We start from the raw sequence: 16,707 nt of genomic DNA, 5'->3' as shown, positions 1-16,707 counted from the left end.
CAACAAGCAAACACAATTCTCAAAAGGGGAGAATGATGAACCAAGGTTGTGTGATTGCTTTGAAATATTACCTTTGGAAAACACCAGTACAGATCAGCAATTACTCATTCTGCAAAGGTAGGTATTTCAATAGAGTCAAGCTAATGCTTATCTAGGATTCAGATCAATGCAACTACACAACATGTTTCAGTGTAAGAGAAGACACAAAAGATTTTGTGTGTTCTGCATACATTTCTGTAAACAAACATTAAACCTCAGTTGAGCATTAACTCATAAAAAAAACCAAAACACCTGGAACACCTTCATGCCAAATCTACTTCTGATGTGAGAAAAACCCTAAATAGCAGTGCTTGGTAAAAGTGCAGATAGAACTCTACAGTGTAGCCTTGTAAACCTCATCTATGGAGACCAATCCAAGGTTGATGTCTATTGTTAACTCTCCAGGTTCAGACTTGCAATAGCATAACAATGAGAGATGAAATTTCCTAGTTACGGGCCGATACAGAAAACTTCGTGGGAGAGTGGGCAAGCGCCCGCTCTCCTGGGTGCACAATCCAGTAAATAAATTTATGTAAATGAGGGCCCGCGGTAAAAGGAGGCGCTAGGGACACTAGTGCATTCCTAGCACCTCCTTTTTGACAGAAGCGGCGGCTGGCAGCGGGTTTGACAGCAGACGCTTAATTTTACCGGAGTTGGTTGTCGAGCCCGCTGACAGCCACGGGTTCGGAAAACGGACGCCAGCAAAATTGAGCATCCGTCTTCCAACCCGTGGGCTGCGGGCAGATTTAAATTTTTTTTTTTTTTGCTTTTGGGGCCTCCAACTTAATATCTCTATGATATTAAGTTGGAGAGTGTACAGAAAAGCAGTTTTTTCTGCTTTTCTCTGCACTTTCCTGGTGCCGGCCGAATTTAACACCTGCCGGAGCGCACTTTACTGTATCGGCCTGTTCATTTGTAACTGTGTACATGTACCCAAACCTTGGCATTTTCAGCCAAAATAAAATGCAAATGAATTTTCTAGAAAGCTCTATTCATTTCAGATAAACTTCTTTACAGCGTATATTACAAAAATATAAAATAACTTACTCCCTGTACAAAGGACTGCTAGATAGGTATGGTGGAATGTCAATACCTCTGAGGAAGAACTTCTGGTGCACACACCTTATATATTAATAAAATATTGCATTCAATGGGTCTGCCACTAGAGCCTGGGTTCACTGACTCTTTGGGCTCAAGCGATCGCCACTAAAAGTATGATGATCTAGATCAAGTATCTGATCTCACATAATAGAATCACTATAGGATATTTTAAAAGGGTGTTTGAAAAGGGTAGTGTTTTGAAGTTGTTTTCACCTAAAAAAAAGAAAAAACATTGAAAGGGAAGAGGTAGATGACGTAACAAAAAGTGCAAACAGAGGAGAGGGGTTTGCAGTCCTTTGAGGGCAAGAGCCCATGAGACTGCAGCACTGAGCAGTCTGATACCGATTCCCAGGATTTTAAGAGTGTGTGAGTATAAGTATTACTGTATTGTGCAGTTTTCCCTCAAATAACTTTCTTTCTTTGGCTAGATAAACATCCTCCATGAAAATGCTTAGTTCACTTCACTAACACAAGATTTTGACTTGCTCCCAATTTAAGATAGTGGCCTTTACATTTCGGGTAACGAGGGTCAAAGGACCACTCTAGCTATTATATAAACTGGAATGATACTGTCTCCTGTAGAGTTCCTTATCTATTGGGCATTACATCTGGTGCCTTCTTTCAGGATAGTATGAGGTGTTTAGGGCAAGGTTTTTCTCTTTTGTGACACCTACATTGTGGAATAAGCTCCCTATGGAGATCATACAAGCTGAATTGCCTCACCTTTTGTAAAAGGTGACAACTTGGCTCTTGAGGGGTGTAGCCATTGTTTTTTATAGATTTGGATGTTTATCGAGGACATCCCAAACAACCCTAGTAGCTGCATTTTAGACTACTTATAGCTTATTTATAAACCACTGTAGTAGGTCCACATATAGGCTATTACAATAGCAAAATTGAGACATCACCAAGAAGTAAATCACCATTTTAAGATATTTCAAGTCCAATAAAGGACAGTTTCCTCATACTTCATAGCTTCAGAAAAGCTGACCAATTCATTTTGGACATGAGTTTCTAAACCAACCTTAGATTTAAAAAAGATGACTAGATTTTGTTATCATATAATTCATTCCCTTAACTTCAAGGGAGAAAGAAGATCAGCATGTCCAATTCTAAGGACCTATGTTTTAGATTAATTCAAGCATAACTTACTCTGTAAGAACCAATCTGCAATCACAACTAAATTTAAGATCTAATGATTCCCCAGCTACTTCTTTACCCAGAGGTACAATAATCTGCAAGTCATCTGTGTAAGGATAACTCCACAGACCAAGTAAGCAAAGCAATAGACCTAGTGGCTGCATGAAGACCTTAAACAAAGGGGAAAGGGTGACCACTGAAGAACACAACACCCACTTACCAGAATGGATGCCAAAATTCTCTTAACATATACCTGGACTAGACCTATTCACAAGGAAGGAGGCAATCTATTACAAAACCGTTCCATATAAACCTAAAAACTACCACCAGTTCAGCAAGAGGGAATGACCCACCAGATCAAAAGCAGATGAAAGATCTAATAAAACTTATTTTAAAGTTCAGTGAAAATGTTCTCCTCACTATTCTGTTATTCAACTACTAAGAAAAAAATGTTTACTGTTCACAATACTCTACTGTTCCCAACTACCATGTTAACTCCATTTGATTGTATGCTAATTGCATATTTTGTATGCTAATTGCATATTTTGTAAACTGTTATGATGGCTCTACCGAATAACGGTATATAAAACTCTACAAATAAATAAATAAATAAATAGGAACTTCTCTCTGTCCACCTTACACAAAATATCAATTACAGAGATCAGAACGGTCTCTGTGCTGCGACTTGTCTGAAATCCTCTCTGGAATGGGTCCAACCACTCTGCCTCCTTCAAATAAGATGTCAATTGTATAGTTACTACTTTCTCCAAAATCTTTGCCAAGAATGGAGTATTAGCCACAGGTCGATAATTCTAGCGCGATGCATCAAGCATAGATTTTTTTAAATTTTATAATTATAATTGTAACCCCACCCGGTGTGCCTGTCCTGTACAGGTGGCGCCATAAAAGAATTTGTAAACTCTTTGGGTCAGGAACTCTGGCTAGCTCTTCTCCATAGCTCTTTCCCCAAGGTGTGGATCCTTTTCAAGGGGGGGGGGGGAGATTTACTTTCAGGGCCCAGTGCTGGGGGCGAATGACCTCCTTTGGCTTGCCCCTGGGAGAGGGCAATTTTCTTCACTGTGTATGCGGTATGCCCCAATAAACACACTGGACTCACTGGGTTAATGTCCAAAATAAAATCTTTACTGTCAAATGTTGAATAATGGCACAATAAATATGACTCCAGCATCAAAGACTTTCTTGCTCTCTTTACAGTCCTTTTTCTCTATCCATGCAGGAATAACTTATACCAGGGTCCTAGAACTTCTGGCCTCCAGGGTTTAGATAATTAAAGTTCCCAGGTGGTCAGAGTATCCCTAGGATGGGCAGGAGATCCCTTTCGAGCTGGCAAAAATGTTAAAATCCCTGTCTCTGCACAAAGTAAATCCTCTCTTACAGTTAGTAGATCTTTTCCTTTTAATTTGATGGGGATCCCTTTTGGGAGGGATCCAAGCTGGAACTATATCTTCTCAGATTTTTAGATGGGTAAGAAGAGGAGCAGAAACACGTCCTCCCAGATCTTCACAAAACAATTTCTTCTGGGGCCCAAAAATGAAATAACACCGGAGTTGTCCCTTGCAACTGGTCACCACCTCAGTGGGCAGGTCTTCCATTCCTGGAAAGGCCCAGGTGTCCAGCAAGTCTCCTAGCATGTAAAAGTACAAAATTCCAAAAAATTCCTGCAATGAAACCCTTACCCACCAGGTAGTGGATAGGCAGGGAAATCTTCGGCCTTACTCGCAGACTGCCAGCCAGGAGGGCCAGTGCCTCCATGAGTAGGCCCAAAATCAAGCAAGGTAAAATCTCCAACCCTCGTCCTGAACTGCAAACTTATACTGCCCCCAGAGCTTTTGGCAGAGCGCTGCTATAAAATCTCTGACGCGAGATACCCATTCTAGCACCCTCAAAGGGAGGGGCTGCACCTGAATAGATCCTCCCCTAATTATTCCCTCACTAACTGCACTACCCATGACATATCCCAGGGCTTACTAGTAGACTGACAGGATGATCTGGTTACACCCCATCCCACTCAGGCAAAATCTGGGCTTGGGAGAATACTTGTACAGATATTACAGCAAAATCACACATAATATTGCATTGTAATACACACATTTAAAAAAAATACCATATACAGCCTCTGTCTGTCTGGGTGGGGCCCCAACCCCAAACAGGCGCTACACCTGGTATAGGCATTAACATTCTGGGCCTGCTGGCTCCATCCTTCAAAAGAAAAGTTAATACAACACTTGCAAATGAATTTTCAAAGGAGTTACACGCATATATGTAACATACTATCATAGCAATTTTCAAAAGTCATTTATGCATGTAAAATGCACTTATGCAAATAAATCCTATGGACATTTCAATAGCATATATTGTAGCAATTTTCAAAAGCCCACTTACATGGGTGAAGTGCATTTAGATGTGTAAAATCCAGTTTTATGCATGTAAATGCTTTTGAAAATCAGGCCCTTGGAATGCATCTCTGGCAGAATATGATGGACAAAGGAAATAACATGGAAGTAAATGACCAGCACTGCCACCACTGACCAACAGAGGGTGCTGCTACCACCCTTAAATGCTGTGGACTCCCTCACCATCCTCTAAGCATACTCTCAATACTGTACAAGCTTCCACTGCCAAGGGGGGAGATGAATTTCTCCTGGTTCTCCTGGATGGAAACCAGATGACACATAAAGCTTCCTTTGGTTCACTCTTACTGGAGAGATACAGCAGGTATCTCTTCCATGGCCTGAAGAGAGAAGTACAATTAGCTTGTTGATAGTCACTCCTTCTGTGGCATCCTCTTAGAATAAATTGTTATAAGGCACTAGATAGGCAGTTGCATCCAACCTACAAAGCAAGCGGTTTCTTTACATGGCAGTTACAATAAAATAAATCCAAGGACACAGTTTTACAAACAAACTTTGAGATTTTTATAGAAAGATTTTAACATTTTATGTTAAGCCAACTCTTTAGAACATAAATAAAACATTTTGTCATTATTAGCAGCTTCAGACAGAAATACAATAACTAGTGGTATCACAATATATAAACTTAAAGAATTTAATAAGTATAATGCCATCCATTTGATGGTATGGAATGACAGTAAAATTTAATAAAGTCTCTTCCCAACCAAGGAAAGAAGACAGTGGATTTCATGCTTTCCAGGCCTCTTGACCAGCCAAGTCATCTAGTTGATTGCAGATGTTAAATTCTAGAAGGGCAATGTTCAAAAGAAATAGTATTCCTCAAAGGATGAAAACAAACCAGTCTTTGGTAATAAAAGTCCAAACACCCCATCACAAAAGAGGTAAAACATTTCCTTTTAACAAACCTTCCCTTCCCCAAAGGGTGAAACATAGCAGATATTAGAGGTCATACCTACAACTGACTTTAAAATGTATTTCTTTATTCTTGGCTAGGAGGGGGAAAAGGGTAAGGCTCGTAGAGGTCAGGGTGAGGTTTCAGGATGGTTACCCTACAGAGAAGATGGCATTTGATACTCTGCTCCGTAGGAGGCCCAAGCACATGGTGGTAGACTGCAGTATGCTTACATAGTAACATAGTAATGATGGCAGAAAAGGCCCAAATGGTCCATCCAGTCTGCCCAGCAAGCTTATGGTAGTATCTGTCATGACATGCAGATTATCCCATGTTTCTCTTAAGAGTAGCAGCTGCCGCCCCGTGCAGTTATTTGTTGAGCCTTTTTGAAAATTCAGACAGTGATGGAATCTATCTACCCCTTGTGATCCTGCAAGGTACTTGTGTCCTGGCTTGGCCATTGTTGGAAACAGGATACTGGGCTTGATGGACCCTTGGTCTGACCCAGTATGGTAAGCCTTATGTCTTGCTTATGGACTTAATCTTAGAAGCAGTCCTGTATTTTTTCACTTATGTCTGTGTATCAGTAACCCAGAATACTGCGACCCAGATGCATTTCTCTGGTGCGCTTGGCTATCTCCCTTGGGTAATCAGGATGGGTCCTCCTGAAATAAGGATCAGTGAAGTTCCTTGTAATAGCAAATGTTGCTTACCTGATGTAACAGGTGTTCTCACAGGACAGCAGGATGTTAGTCCTCACAAATGGGTGACATCGAGGATGGAGCCCACCACGGAAAACTTCTGTCAAAGTTTAAACAGAACTTTGACTGGCCCCTACTGGGCATGCCCAGCAAGGCACTGACCCTGCAGCCAGCAGGGGTCTCCCTTCAGTCTGATTTTCAAAGCTACAGGCAGTGCCTAGAAAGTAAAAATAAACGAACCCAACACCGCGGGGAGGCGGGCGGGTTTCGTGAGGACTAACATCCTGCTGTCCTGTGAGAACACCTGTTACATCAGGTAAGCAACATTTGCTTTCTCACAGGACAAGCAGGATGGTTGTCCTCACAAATGGGTGAGTACCGAGCTGAGGATGTCCCGACTTGCACCAAATGTACCCAACGGTGTGCAGCAGGCACAACAACTGAGGAGAAATTTGGGAAAGGGCATCCGCACCCTACCGGGTAGGTGGAAGGGTGTTGGTACATCAGGTTGGAAAAAGGTTACGCAAGACAGACTGGCCGAAGATGGAGTCTTGTCTTCCAGCCTTGTCCAAACAATAATGGGCTGCAAAAGTATGGAGAGAAGTCCAGGTTGCAGCTTTGCAGATGTCCGGAAGCGGCACCGATCGAAGGTGTGCCACTGACGTCGCCATGGCCCTCACAGAGTGTGCTTTAACACGGTCTTGAAAAGGAATGCCAGCTTGCTCATAGCAAAAAGAAATGCAGTCCGCCAACCAGGAAGAAAGAGCCTGCTTACCCACAGGTTGTCCCAACTTATTAGGATGGAAAGAGACGAATAATTGAGTGCTCTTCCTGTGGGAAACTGTACGGTCTAGGTAAAAAGCTAGAGCCCGTTTACAGTCTAGGGTATGCAGGGTCTGCTCTCCAGAGTTGGAGTGGGGCCTGGGAAAAAAGATAGGTAGTACGATAGATTGATTGATATGAAACTCCGAAACTACCTTAGGTAAAAATTTAGGGTGAGTGCGGAGTACCGCCCGGTCCTGCAGGAGCGTAGTGTAAGGCGGATAGGTAACTAGGGCCTGTAATTCACTAACCCTGCGAGCTGAAGTAACAGCCAAAAGGAATAACACTTTCCAAGTGAGATATTTCAAGTCACAGGAGTGCAGAGGTTCGAAAGGAGGTTTCATTAGACGACCAAGATCCAGGTTAAGGTCCCAGGATGGGGCCGGAGGACGCAAGGGTGGCTTTAGATGGAGTAAGCCCTTAAGAAAGCGTGTTACTACGGGTTGTACTGAAATAGGATTACCCCAATACCCTTATGGAAGGCGGCTACCGCACTGACATGCATTCTGATAGAAGAGGTTTTAAGACCTGATTCAGAGAGATGCCATAAATAGTCCAAGAATTTGGAGATTGGACAGGAAAGGGGATCAAGGGACTGAGAAGTGCACCATGATGTGTACCTTTTCCATTTGTATGAGTAAGACTTTCTTGTGGAAGGCTTTCGTGAAGCTATCAGGACTCGAGAAACGGAATCTGAAAGGTTAAATGGTTGAAGGACTAACCTTTCAACATCCATGCCGTCAGGGACAAGGCTTGGAGGTTGGGATGGAGGAGGCATCCGTCGTTTTGAAGTGAGCAGATGCGGGTCATTCCCAGAGGAATGTGCCTGCGGATGGAGAGATCCTGGAGTATTGGAAACCATACTTGGCGTGGCCAGTAAGGTGCTATCAGGATCATGGTTCCTCCGTCCTGGCGTAGCTTCACGAGAGTCCTTGACACAAGAGGGAGTGGAGGGAATGCATAGAGCAGACCGGTTGTCCACTTGAGGGAGAAAGCATCCCTCGGCCGAGAGTGCTGGCTCCGAATGAGAGAGCAGTAATCGTGAACTTTGTGGTTCTGAGGGGACGCAAAGAGGTCTATGCGGGGAGAACCCCACTTGTGAAACAGAGAGGTCGCTACCAGAGGATCGAGTGACCACTCGTGTGGGTGGAAGACTCGGCTCAGCTGGTCTGCCAATACATTGTCTACTCCCGGCAGGTAAGTGGCCCTGAGGTACATGGAGTGGGAGAGGGCTTCCGCCCAGATCTGTGCAGCTTCCTGACACAGAAGGAAGGAGCCTGTGCCTCCCTGCTTGTTTATGTACCACATGGCCACTTGGTTGTCCGTCTGGATTAAGATTATCTGATGAAAGAGATGATCTTTGAAAGTGCGGAGCGCATAGCAGATTGCTCGAAGTTCCAGGAAATTTATCTGGTGTTCGGCTTCCTCTTTGGACCATAACCCTTCGGTTTGAAAGTCGTCCACATGGGCTCCCCAACCGATGTGAGAAGCGTCGGTGGTGAGGATTACTTGCGGATCCGGTGGAAGAAAAGGTAAGCCCTGAAGGAGGTTGACCTGAGTCGTCCACCAGGTTAAGGATAGGCGCAGCGCTTGTGTGACTGTGACTATGGAGGACAGAGGCTGAAAAGCTTGAATCCATTGGTGTCGTAGAGTCCATTGTGTTACTCTCATGGCTAGTCGGGTCATGGGAGTGACTTGAACCGAGGATGCCATGTGTCCTAGGAGAATGAGGAACTGGCGAGCCGTGGCAGTGTTCTGAGACTGGAGCTGACGAGCCAGGGAGATTAGGGTGTGGACCCTCTGAAGTGGAAGGTAAGCCTTTGCCTGTAAGGTGTCCAAGTCTGCTCCAATGAAGAATAAGGTTTGAGACGGGACTAAGCAAGATTTCTCGTAATTGACAAGAAACCCTAAGGAAAGGAGTGTTTGAATTGTCAATTTTAGGGAGGATTGAGCTATCTGTTGGGTGGAGGCCCTGATTAGCCAATCGTCCAGGTAGGGGTAGACGTGGACACCTTCCTTCCTTAAGAATGCTGCTACCACTACGAGACATTTGGTAAAGACTCGTGGGGCAGAAGCCAGACCGAAAGGTAGGACACGGTATTGATAATGGTCGTGGCCTACGAGAAACCGCAGATATTTGCGATGGGATTGTGTGATCGCAATGTGGGTATAAGCGTCCTTGAGGTCGAGAGAGCACAGCCAATCCCCTCTTTGTAGCAGAGGGAGCAGTGCGCCTAGGGTTACCATTTTGAACTTCTCTTTTTGAAGGTATTTGTTGAGGGCTCGAAGGTCCAAAATGGGACGTAGTCCCCCTGATTTCTTTGGTATTAGGAAGTATCTGGAATAGAATCCCTTGCCTCGTTGAGAGGGAGGAACGGGTTCTATAGCATTTGATTGCAGAAGAAGAGACACTTCCTGTTGTAATTGAGCCAAATGGGTGGATAGACTCCACGCTTGAAGAGGCGGGGAGTCTGCCGGAAGAGTTATGAAGTTGAGGTGGTAACCCTGTGCGATAATTGTTAGCACCCACTGATCTGAGGTGATCTGCAACCAAGGTTGTAGAAAATGGTACAGTCGACCTCCTACAGGAATGTCTGGAAGAGGGGTTTGGCATGTGTTCCCTACAAGGGAGTCAAAGGCCAGCCGCAGGCCCCGGTGGAGGGGCTACAGTAGGCCTTTGTTTCCTAGGCTGACGCGGCTGAGGCCTAGTAGAGGATCGAGCTGGACGAGGCCTGGCCGATGGAGGGTAGTAACGGCGTGGCCGAAAGAACGACTTCTTAGAGTCCTTCTTAAGTGGTTGTTTGGAGGAAACCTCAGACGGAACAGAAGAAAGTTGTTTTCAACGTCTCGTGGTGATCTTTTAATTCAGCTACAATTGCTGAATTTGTTCCCCAAACAAATTGTCCCCTAAGCAGGGTAAATCCGCTAAACGATCCTGGACTTCTGGGCGAAGGTTGGATGATTTTAACCAAGCCCAACGTCTGGCCGAAATGGCAGTAGCTGAAACCTTTGTGGAGGCATCAAAGATGTCATAAGCCGTTCTGATCTCGTGCTTCCCTGCTTCAAACCCTTTGTTAAGAAGGGCCTGAAGCTGTGGCTGGTATTGGTCAGGTAATGTGTCAGCAAAATCTTGCATCTGTTTAAGGATGGCTCTGTTATATTGCGTCATGTAGAGTTGATATGAGGCTATGCGAGAAATCAGCATAGCTCCATGGTACACTTTCCGTCCCACACTGTCCAGGAATTTATTGTCCTTGACCGGCGGAGTGGAGGAGTGTGGCTTTAGACGCTTGGCCTTTCTTTGTGCGGACTCAACCACAACAGAGCGATGATCCAGTTGAGGCTTTTGAAAGCCTGGTGCTGACTGGACGAGGTATGTGGAGTCAGCCTTCTTGTTAACTGGTGATACAGATGAAGGAGATTCCCAGTTTTTCTTTAAGAGATCGAGAAACACCTGGTGAATGGGGATGGAAGCGATGATTTTTGGAGCATCCAAAAATTGAAGCAGTTCCATCATCTGGTGTCTGTCATCGGTCTCAGATTGTAGCTGAAAAGGTACAATTTCGGACATCTCCTTTACAAAATTAATAAAGGAGAGATCCTCTGGAGGAGATCTTTTTCTACTCTCTGTAGGAGAAGGCGGTGATGGTAAATCTGTGTCAGAAGATGTATCATCACCCCAGGTATCATAGGGATCACTTGGGGGTTGAAGCCCCGATGGACCAGGTTAAGGATCCAAAGGCATCGAAGGAAACCTTGGAGGAACCGGTGGTACAATCGGTACTGGGAACGGCATCGAGGGTTTCGGTGCTGCCGATGGAGTCGGTGCCGGTCTTGGAACCGATGGAGTCAAAGGATAAATCGGTGGAGATATTCGAGAAGGCACCGATGGGACCACCCCGGAAGGGGGAATCAGGAACGGTGTTTCTCCCGCCGATGAAAATCCAGTCGGAGACGATGGCGCTGTCGGTGCTACTGGAATCATCGATGGAAGGGCATGTACAAGTGCCTCCATACGTTGTAGTAGCGGTGCCAGCGCTTCCACCAAAGGTTCGGTGGTCGGTTCCTTCCTCGGTGGCGGAGTCGGTGCCGGGGTCGATGCCGGTGGCGGTGCCGGAATCGGTGCCGGAGACGGTGCCAATGGAGGTTGGAATTTTTGCATCGCTTTCTCGATGGCCTCCTGGACCAGCCGGTCCAGTTCTGCCCGGAGACCAGGGGTAACAATACCCGGCTCGACGGGAGAGGGAGGCTGAGGCAGAGCCGGAGGGACCACCGTAACCGGTGGGATCACGGCTCCCACACCCCGAGAGGGTGAGGGTTTCCTCGATGCCTGCGAACGAGACGTGGACGGTGCCAAGTCTGATCGAGGCCTCTTAGTCGGTGGCTCGGCTTGTTCAGAGGTCGATGACTGTGGATCCTCGACAGGCCGAGACTTGTGCCGTCGATGGCGATGCTTGTCCTTCCGGTCTCCTCGCCCATCCGGGGAGGGGACAGGAGTCGACGGCCGAGAAGTCATCGATGGTGGACGGTCACCGGAGGGTTGACGATGGTGGTGCAACTTCGACGGTGCCGGTTCCGATGACGTCGATGCTATCGATGGCGTTGGGGTGGGTGCATGGAAGAGGAGCCCCATCTTCTCCATCCTGGCTTTGCGACCCTTAGGTGTCATTAGGGCACATTTGGTGCAAGTCAGGACATCATGCTCACTTCCCAAACACAAAACACAAACCCTATGGGGGTCAGTGATTGACATAGTCCGGGTACAATCCGGGCATCGACGGAACCCCGTCGCCATGGCTTAAGGCCAAATTTAGTCGCGGGCTCGGTAATTGCCAACAGGCCTCAAGGGCCAAATTCGACGGTAGTCGAAGAAAAAAGGCAAAAAACTTACCGGTTTCCGCGGAGGTGACAAAAATTTGTCGAAGGGAGACCCCTGAGGGGCAAATTTTCTTCGGAAAGAAAAATACCGAATTCCTGTCAGGAACGTGGTAAGAGAGCTCCTTTCACCGCGTGGCAACTGCTGCGCGGAAAAAAGAAGACTGAAGGGAGACCCCTGCTGGCTGCAGGGTCAGTGCCTTGCTGGGCATGCCCAGTAGGGGCCAGTCAAAGTTCTGTTTAAACTTTGACAGAAGTTTTCCGTGGTGGGCTCCATCCTCGATGTCACCCATTTGTGAGGACAACCATCCTGCTTGTCCTGTGAGAAACATTGATCCACTTCTTCTAACCATTCCTGGTGATTGGCCTCTAGGTACTTCATCACATGCATGGGTACATAGGGATAGTAAAGGCCCAAATCTGCTTGTACCCATTGGTAGACTATCCTCTCCACTTGGGAGGCTTGTGGAAGTGTCCTCGAGTCAGGGCAGGGGCTCAGGACCACCCAAGATTGGTCCCTTACACCTGATTGTAAAGTCTGGTCAAACAGTTTGTTAGGCATCCTCAAACTGCGGGTAGATAGACCCATCAATGATTCACTGGGTGCTGTTGACCTAATATAAGGTAATTCTGGCAGACCAGATCCTGGTGAACTGCTACCGCCCTGCAAGGTCACCACCGAGGAGACCCCTGAGCTGGACATCACCTGGCATCCCTTCATGGCTTGAATGCATTATTCCCAGTAAGTCCTGGGTTCTTTGGCATAAAGCTTTACATCAGGGGTCATAATATTGAATCTTTCTCTCGCCACTCAGGAGCTGGTTGCCATGTTCCATTGGGCCGATTTGTTGCTCCCTCTGGATCTCCCAAGTGGTGTCCACCCAGATGAATGGGAACTAGTTAATCACCTCTGTTTAATTCTCCCAGTAGCACAGCTGGTGTACTTCACCCCACTCTCCAAGGCCTGACGTGTGTAAGAGGTCTCCTTAAGGGAAACCTACATCATTCAGGCTGTTTCATTTTTATCTATTTATTTATTTATGTAAAAGCTTTTTTTAGACCGACATTCGTTGGGAACATCACATCGGTTTACAAGGAACAAGAAATGCAGCGCAGGTGCTTTACAATGAACTGGTAACAACAAAACATAACGAGGGCAGGAGGCTTAATTAATGGGGAATAATAACATGTAAAAACTGCAATACTAAAATAACAGGGTAAGAGTAAAAGACAAGCGGGATATGAGTGGGGAGAGAAAGGTACTACGATGAAAGATGGAGAAGTAACAAGAAGGTTAGGAAGTATAATAAGAATAGAGGGAACATAAGATGTAAATTGCTAGATGCATAAATATTGCTAAAAGCATAATAGGAGTAGGGGTGCACAATATATAGATTGCTGAATGCATAAAATCGCCAATTGCATAAATACATGGCGCTCATAAAATTAACCAGCGGAGAGGATCTTGAACTCCGGCCCCAGAAACTCCACTTCCACTAGGTCTCCCCAGTTGGGTTGACTCAGCCACAATGGCAGTCTTTCCAATTCATTTACTGAAGGGCTCCCAAGGCCACTGCGTTGATAGGCCTCGGCTGCCTCCTTGGACAGCAATGATCTGCCACCACTCACTGGACCTGCAGGACAGGGTCACTCCCACTATTGCCGTCACTCCAATTGCTCGGGCCCCATTGCCATCCGATTCCTCGGATGGCAATACCCGTCATCCCAGCCACATTGATTCTCTCCAGAATAGTCGCAAGCTGTGCACTGGTGAATCCGGGGGCAGGAGCAGTGCTCGCCAAGTTGGCCACCTTGAATGTTAGACCAAGACAGGTGCAGCATTGAAGCTGGATGGGTTGCGCAGGCTGCAGGGTATAGCAGTATCGACATTCTCAGGCCCCCATTGCTGGAGTAAATACCACAAAAATGAAGTGGACCGATGCGCAGAAATCATACCAATAGAAAATATCAATAAAAAATATGTGTGTGCTGCGATAACATTCAGGTGGCTGCGTACAAACAAAATATCTTAAATTAATTAAACACTTCATTAAATGATAGAAAGTCTTTTTAATCAGGGATAGTCCAAAACACAATCCTTAAGAGAGTGCCCTTGAAATATAATGGCCCAAACCTTATTAAGCTATTATATTTCAAGGACACTCTATTAAGGATTGTGCTTTGGGCTATCACTGATTAAAAGGACTTTCTATCATTTAATGAAGTGTTCTTTTCATGTTTAAATTATTTAAGATCTTTTATTGTTCGCAACCACCTGAATGTTATTGCAGCACATACATATGTTTTATTGATATCCTCATTGCTTGAGTGCCTTTGAGGGTAATCTTAACCCTCCCATGAGGGGTGAAGAAGGTTGCTATCTCAACGGTGGGTGAGGTGTCTCCTGAAGTGACACCCAAACTGGGGTCATCTCGGTCCAGCAATTCGGCACTACTTCTGCATCTGTGATAGTCACCGGATCCCTCTTCAGAGCCATTGTTTGAGTGGTGGCTGCTGCTCGTTCCGGAATGGGCGAAACTAGCCATAGCTAGGTTCACCGGATAAAGGTGAACCTGTAGATGTAGTGTACTTGGATTTTCAGAAGGCATTTGACAAATTTCCTCATGAGAGGTTTCTAGGAAAAATAAAAAGTCATGGGATAGGTGGTGATGTCCTTTCGTGGATTACAAACCGGCTAAAAGACAGGAAACAAAGAGTAGGATTAAATGGACAATTTTCTCAGTGGAAGGGTGTGGGCAGTGGAGTGTCTCAGGGATCTTTATTGGGAGCCTTACTTTTCAATATATTTATAAATGATCTGGAAAGAAATACGACGATTGAGGTAATCAAATTTGCAGATGATACAAAATTGTTCAGAGTAGTTAAATCACAAGCAGATTGTGATAAATTGCAGGAAGACCTTGTGAGGCTGGAAAATTGGGCATCAAAATGGCAGATGAAATTTAATGTGGACAAGTGCAAGGTGATGCATATAGGGAAAAATAACCCATGCTATAGTTACACAATGTTAGGTTCCATATTAGGCGCTACTACCCAAGAAAGAGATCTAGGCTTCATAGTGGATAACACATTGAAAATGTCGGTTCAGTGTGCTGCAGCAGTCAAAAAAGCAAACAGAATGTTGGGAATTATTAGAAAGGGAATGGTGAATAAAACGGAAAATGTCATAATGCCTCTGTATCGCTCCATGGTGAGACCGCACCTTGAATACTGTGTACAATTCTGGTCGCCGCATCTCAAAAAAGATATAATTGCGATGGAGAAGGTACAGAGAAGGGCGACTAAAATGATAAAGGGATTGGAACAGCTCCCCTATGAGGAAAGACTAAAGAGGTTAGGACTTTTCAGCTTGGAAAAGAGACGGCTGAGGGGGGATATGATAGAGGTGTTTAAAATCATGAGGTCTAGAACGGGTAGATGTGAATCGTTTTTTTATTCTTTCGGATAATAGAAAGACTAGGGGGCACTCCATGAAGTTAGCATGTGGCACATTTAAAACTAATCGGAGAAAGTTCTTTTTCACTCAATGCACAATTAAACTCTGGAATTTGCTGCCAGACGATGTGATTAGTGCAGTTAGTATAGCTGTGTTTAAAAAAGGATTGGATAAGTTCTTGGAGGAGAAGTCCATTACCTGCTATTAATTAAGTTGACTTAGATAATAACCACCGCTATTACTAGCAACGGTAACATGGAATAGACTTAGTTTTTGGGTTCTTGCCAGGTTCTTATGGCCTGGATTGGCCACTGTTGGAAACAGGATGCTGGGCTTGATGGACCCTTGGTCTGACCCAGTATGGCCTGTTCTTATGTTCTTAGCTGCATCATAGGATTCTCTGATTGCTGCTCTTGAACCAACTGCTGGGCCTTATGCTAAAATGCCGTCGACGTGATGATGTTTCACTGACGCCCCAGCATTATTCCAGTTGATGATGTCACACATTCGCCAATGTACTCCCTTCATTTGGTGCACTTTTGCTTGTTACTGATCACTTCAGTGGGAACGGCGCTTCAGTGGAAACAGTATCCATTTTGTAGATTTTCATGGTTCTTGCCTTAAACGTCTGATCAATTGTAAGAATTGCATTACAGCGATTTCTAAATCAATTTCGTCGGTCTTCACACCCTATATTCCATGCCCCACATTTGGCACCATTTTATGTAACCCCATCCCCGGGTGTAGACTGCTACCTGATCAGGCCATAAAAGAATTTGTTTCTCTTTGGGGCTGGAACCACTCACTGGCTAACTCTCTCACAAGCTCTCTTACTCTCAGGGCTGGATCCTTTGTAGGTGGGGGGAAAGAATTACTCTCAGGGCCCAGTGTGACAGGGGTGACTCTTATTCATATTCCTTGGGAGGGATACACTTTTCTCAAAACTATGGATGCTGTAAATGGCAGAAAGAATACACAGGAGACTCTGGTTGAGTGCCCCAAAATCAAATGCTTTACTGATGGGTAATCAGATGAAAATGGCACAATTCAACTTAATTCCTTTAGTTTCCACATATGACTGTTTCAGTTCTCTCTCTTTCTATCTGTGCAAGGGTCTCTTTACTTTGGTCCAGGAGCAAGGGAAGCACTCACCCTCCAGAGCTTGAATTAATGAGGTTCCCAGCTGGGCAGGGATATCCTTGCTGGGATGGAAACCCCCCTTCTAGCTGGCCAAAAATCTATCACACA

General features: G+C 45.3%; 1 protein-coding gene across 14 annotated transcripts in view; it reads right to left on the bottom strand.

Moving 5' to 3' along the window:
• The window catches only part of CLIP4 (CAP-Gly domain containing linker protein family member 4), a 347,916-nt gene that overhangs the window by 24,047 nt on the left and 307,162 nt on the right, over positions 1-16,707 (bottom strand). Inside the window, exon 18 of one of the 14 annotated variants that reach the window (XM_029593008.1) lies at positions 5,241-5,497. The exons of the other annotated variants lie outside the window; for them this stretch is intronic. Coding sequence (XP_029448868.1) covers positions 5,491-5,497 — 7 coding nt within the window. The 3' untranslated portion in view covers positions 5,241-5,490. Of the gene's footprint in view, positions 1-5,240; positions 5,498-16,707 lie in introns of those variants that run through there. 14 annotated transcript variants of the gene reach the window in all.

The sequence above is a fragment of the Rhinatrema bivittatum genome, chromosome 3, assembly GCF_901001135.1.
Source record: "Rhinatrema bivittatum chromosome 3, aRhiBiv1.1, whole genome shotgun sequence".
NCBI lineage: Eukaryota > Metazoa > Chordata > Amphibia > Gymnophiona > Rhinatrematidae > Rhinatrema > Rhinatrema bivittatum.
The sequence above is the reverse complement of the archived record's forward strand: the minus strand, read 5'-3'. Positions and strand labels throughout refer to the sequence as shown.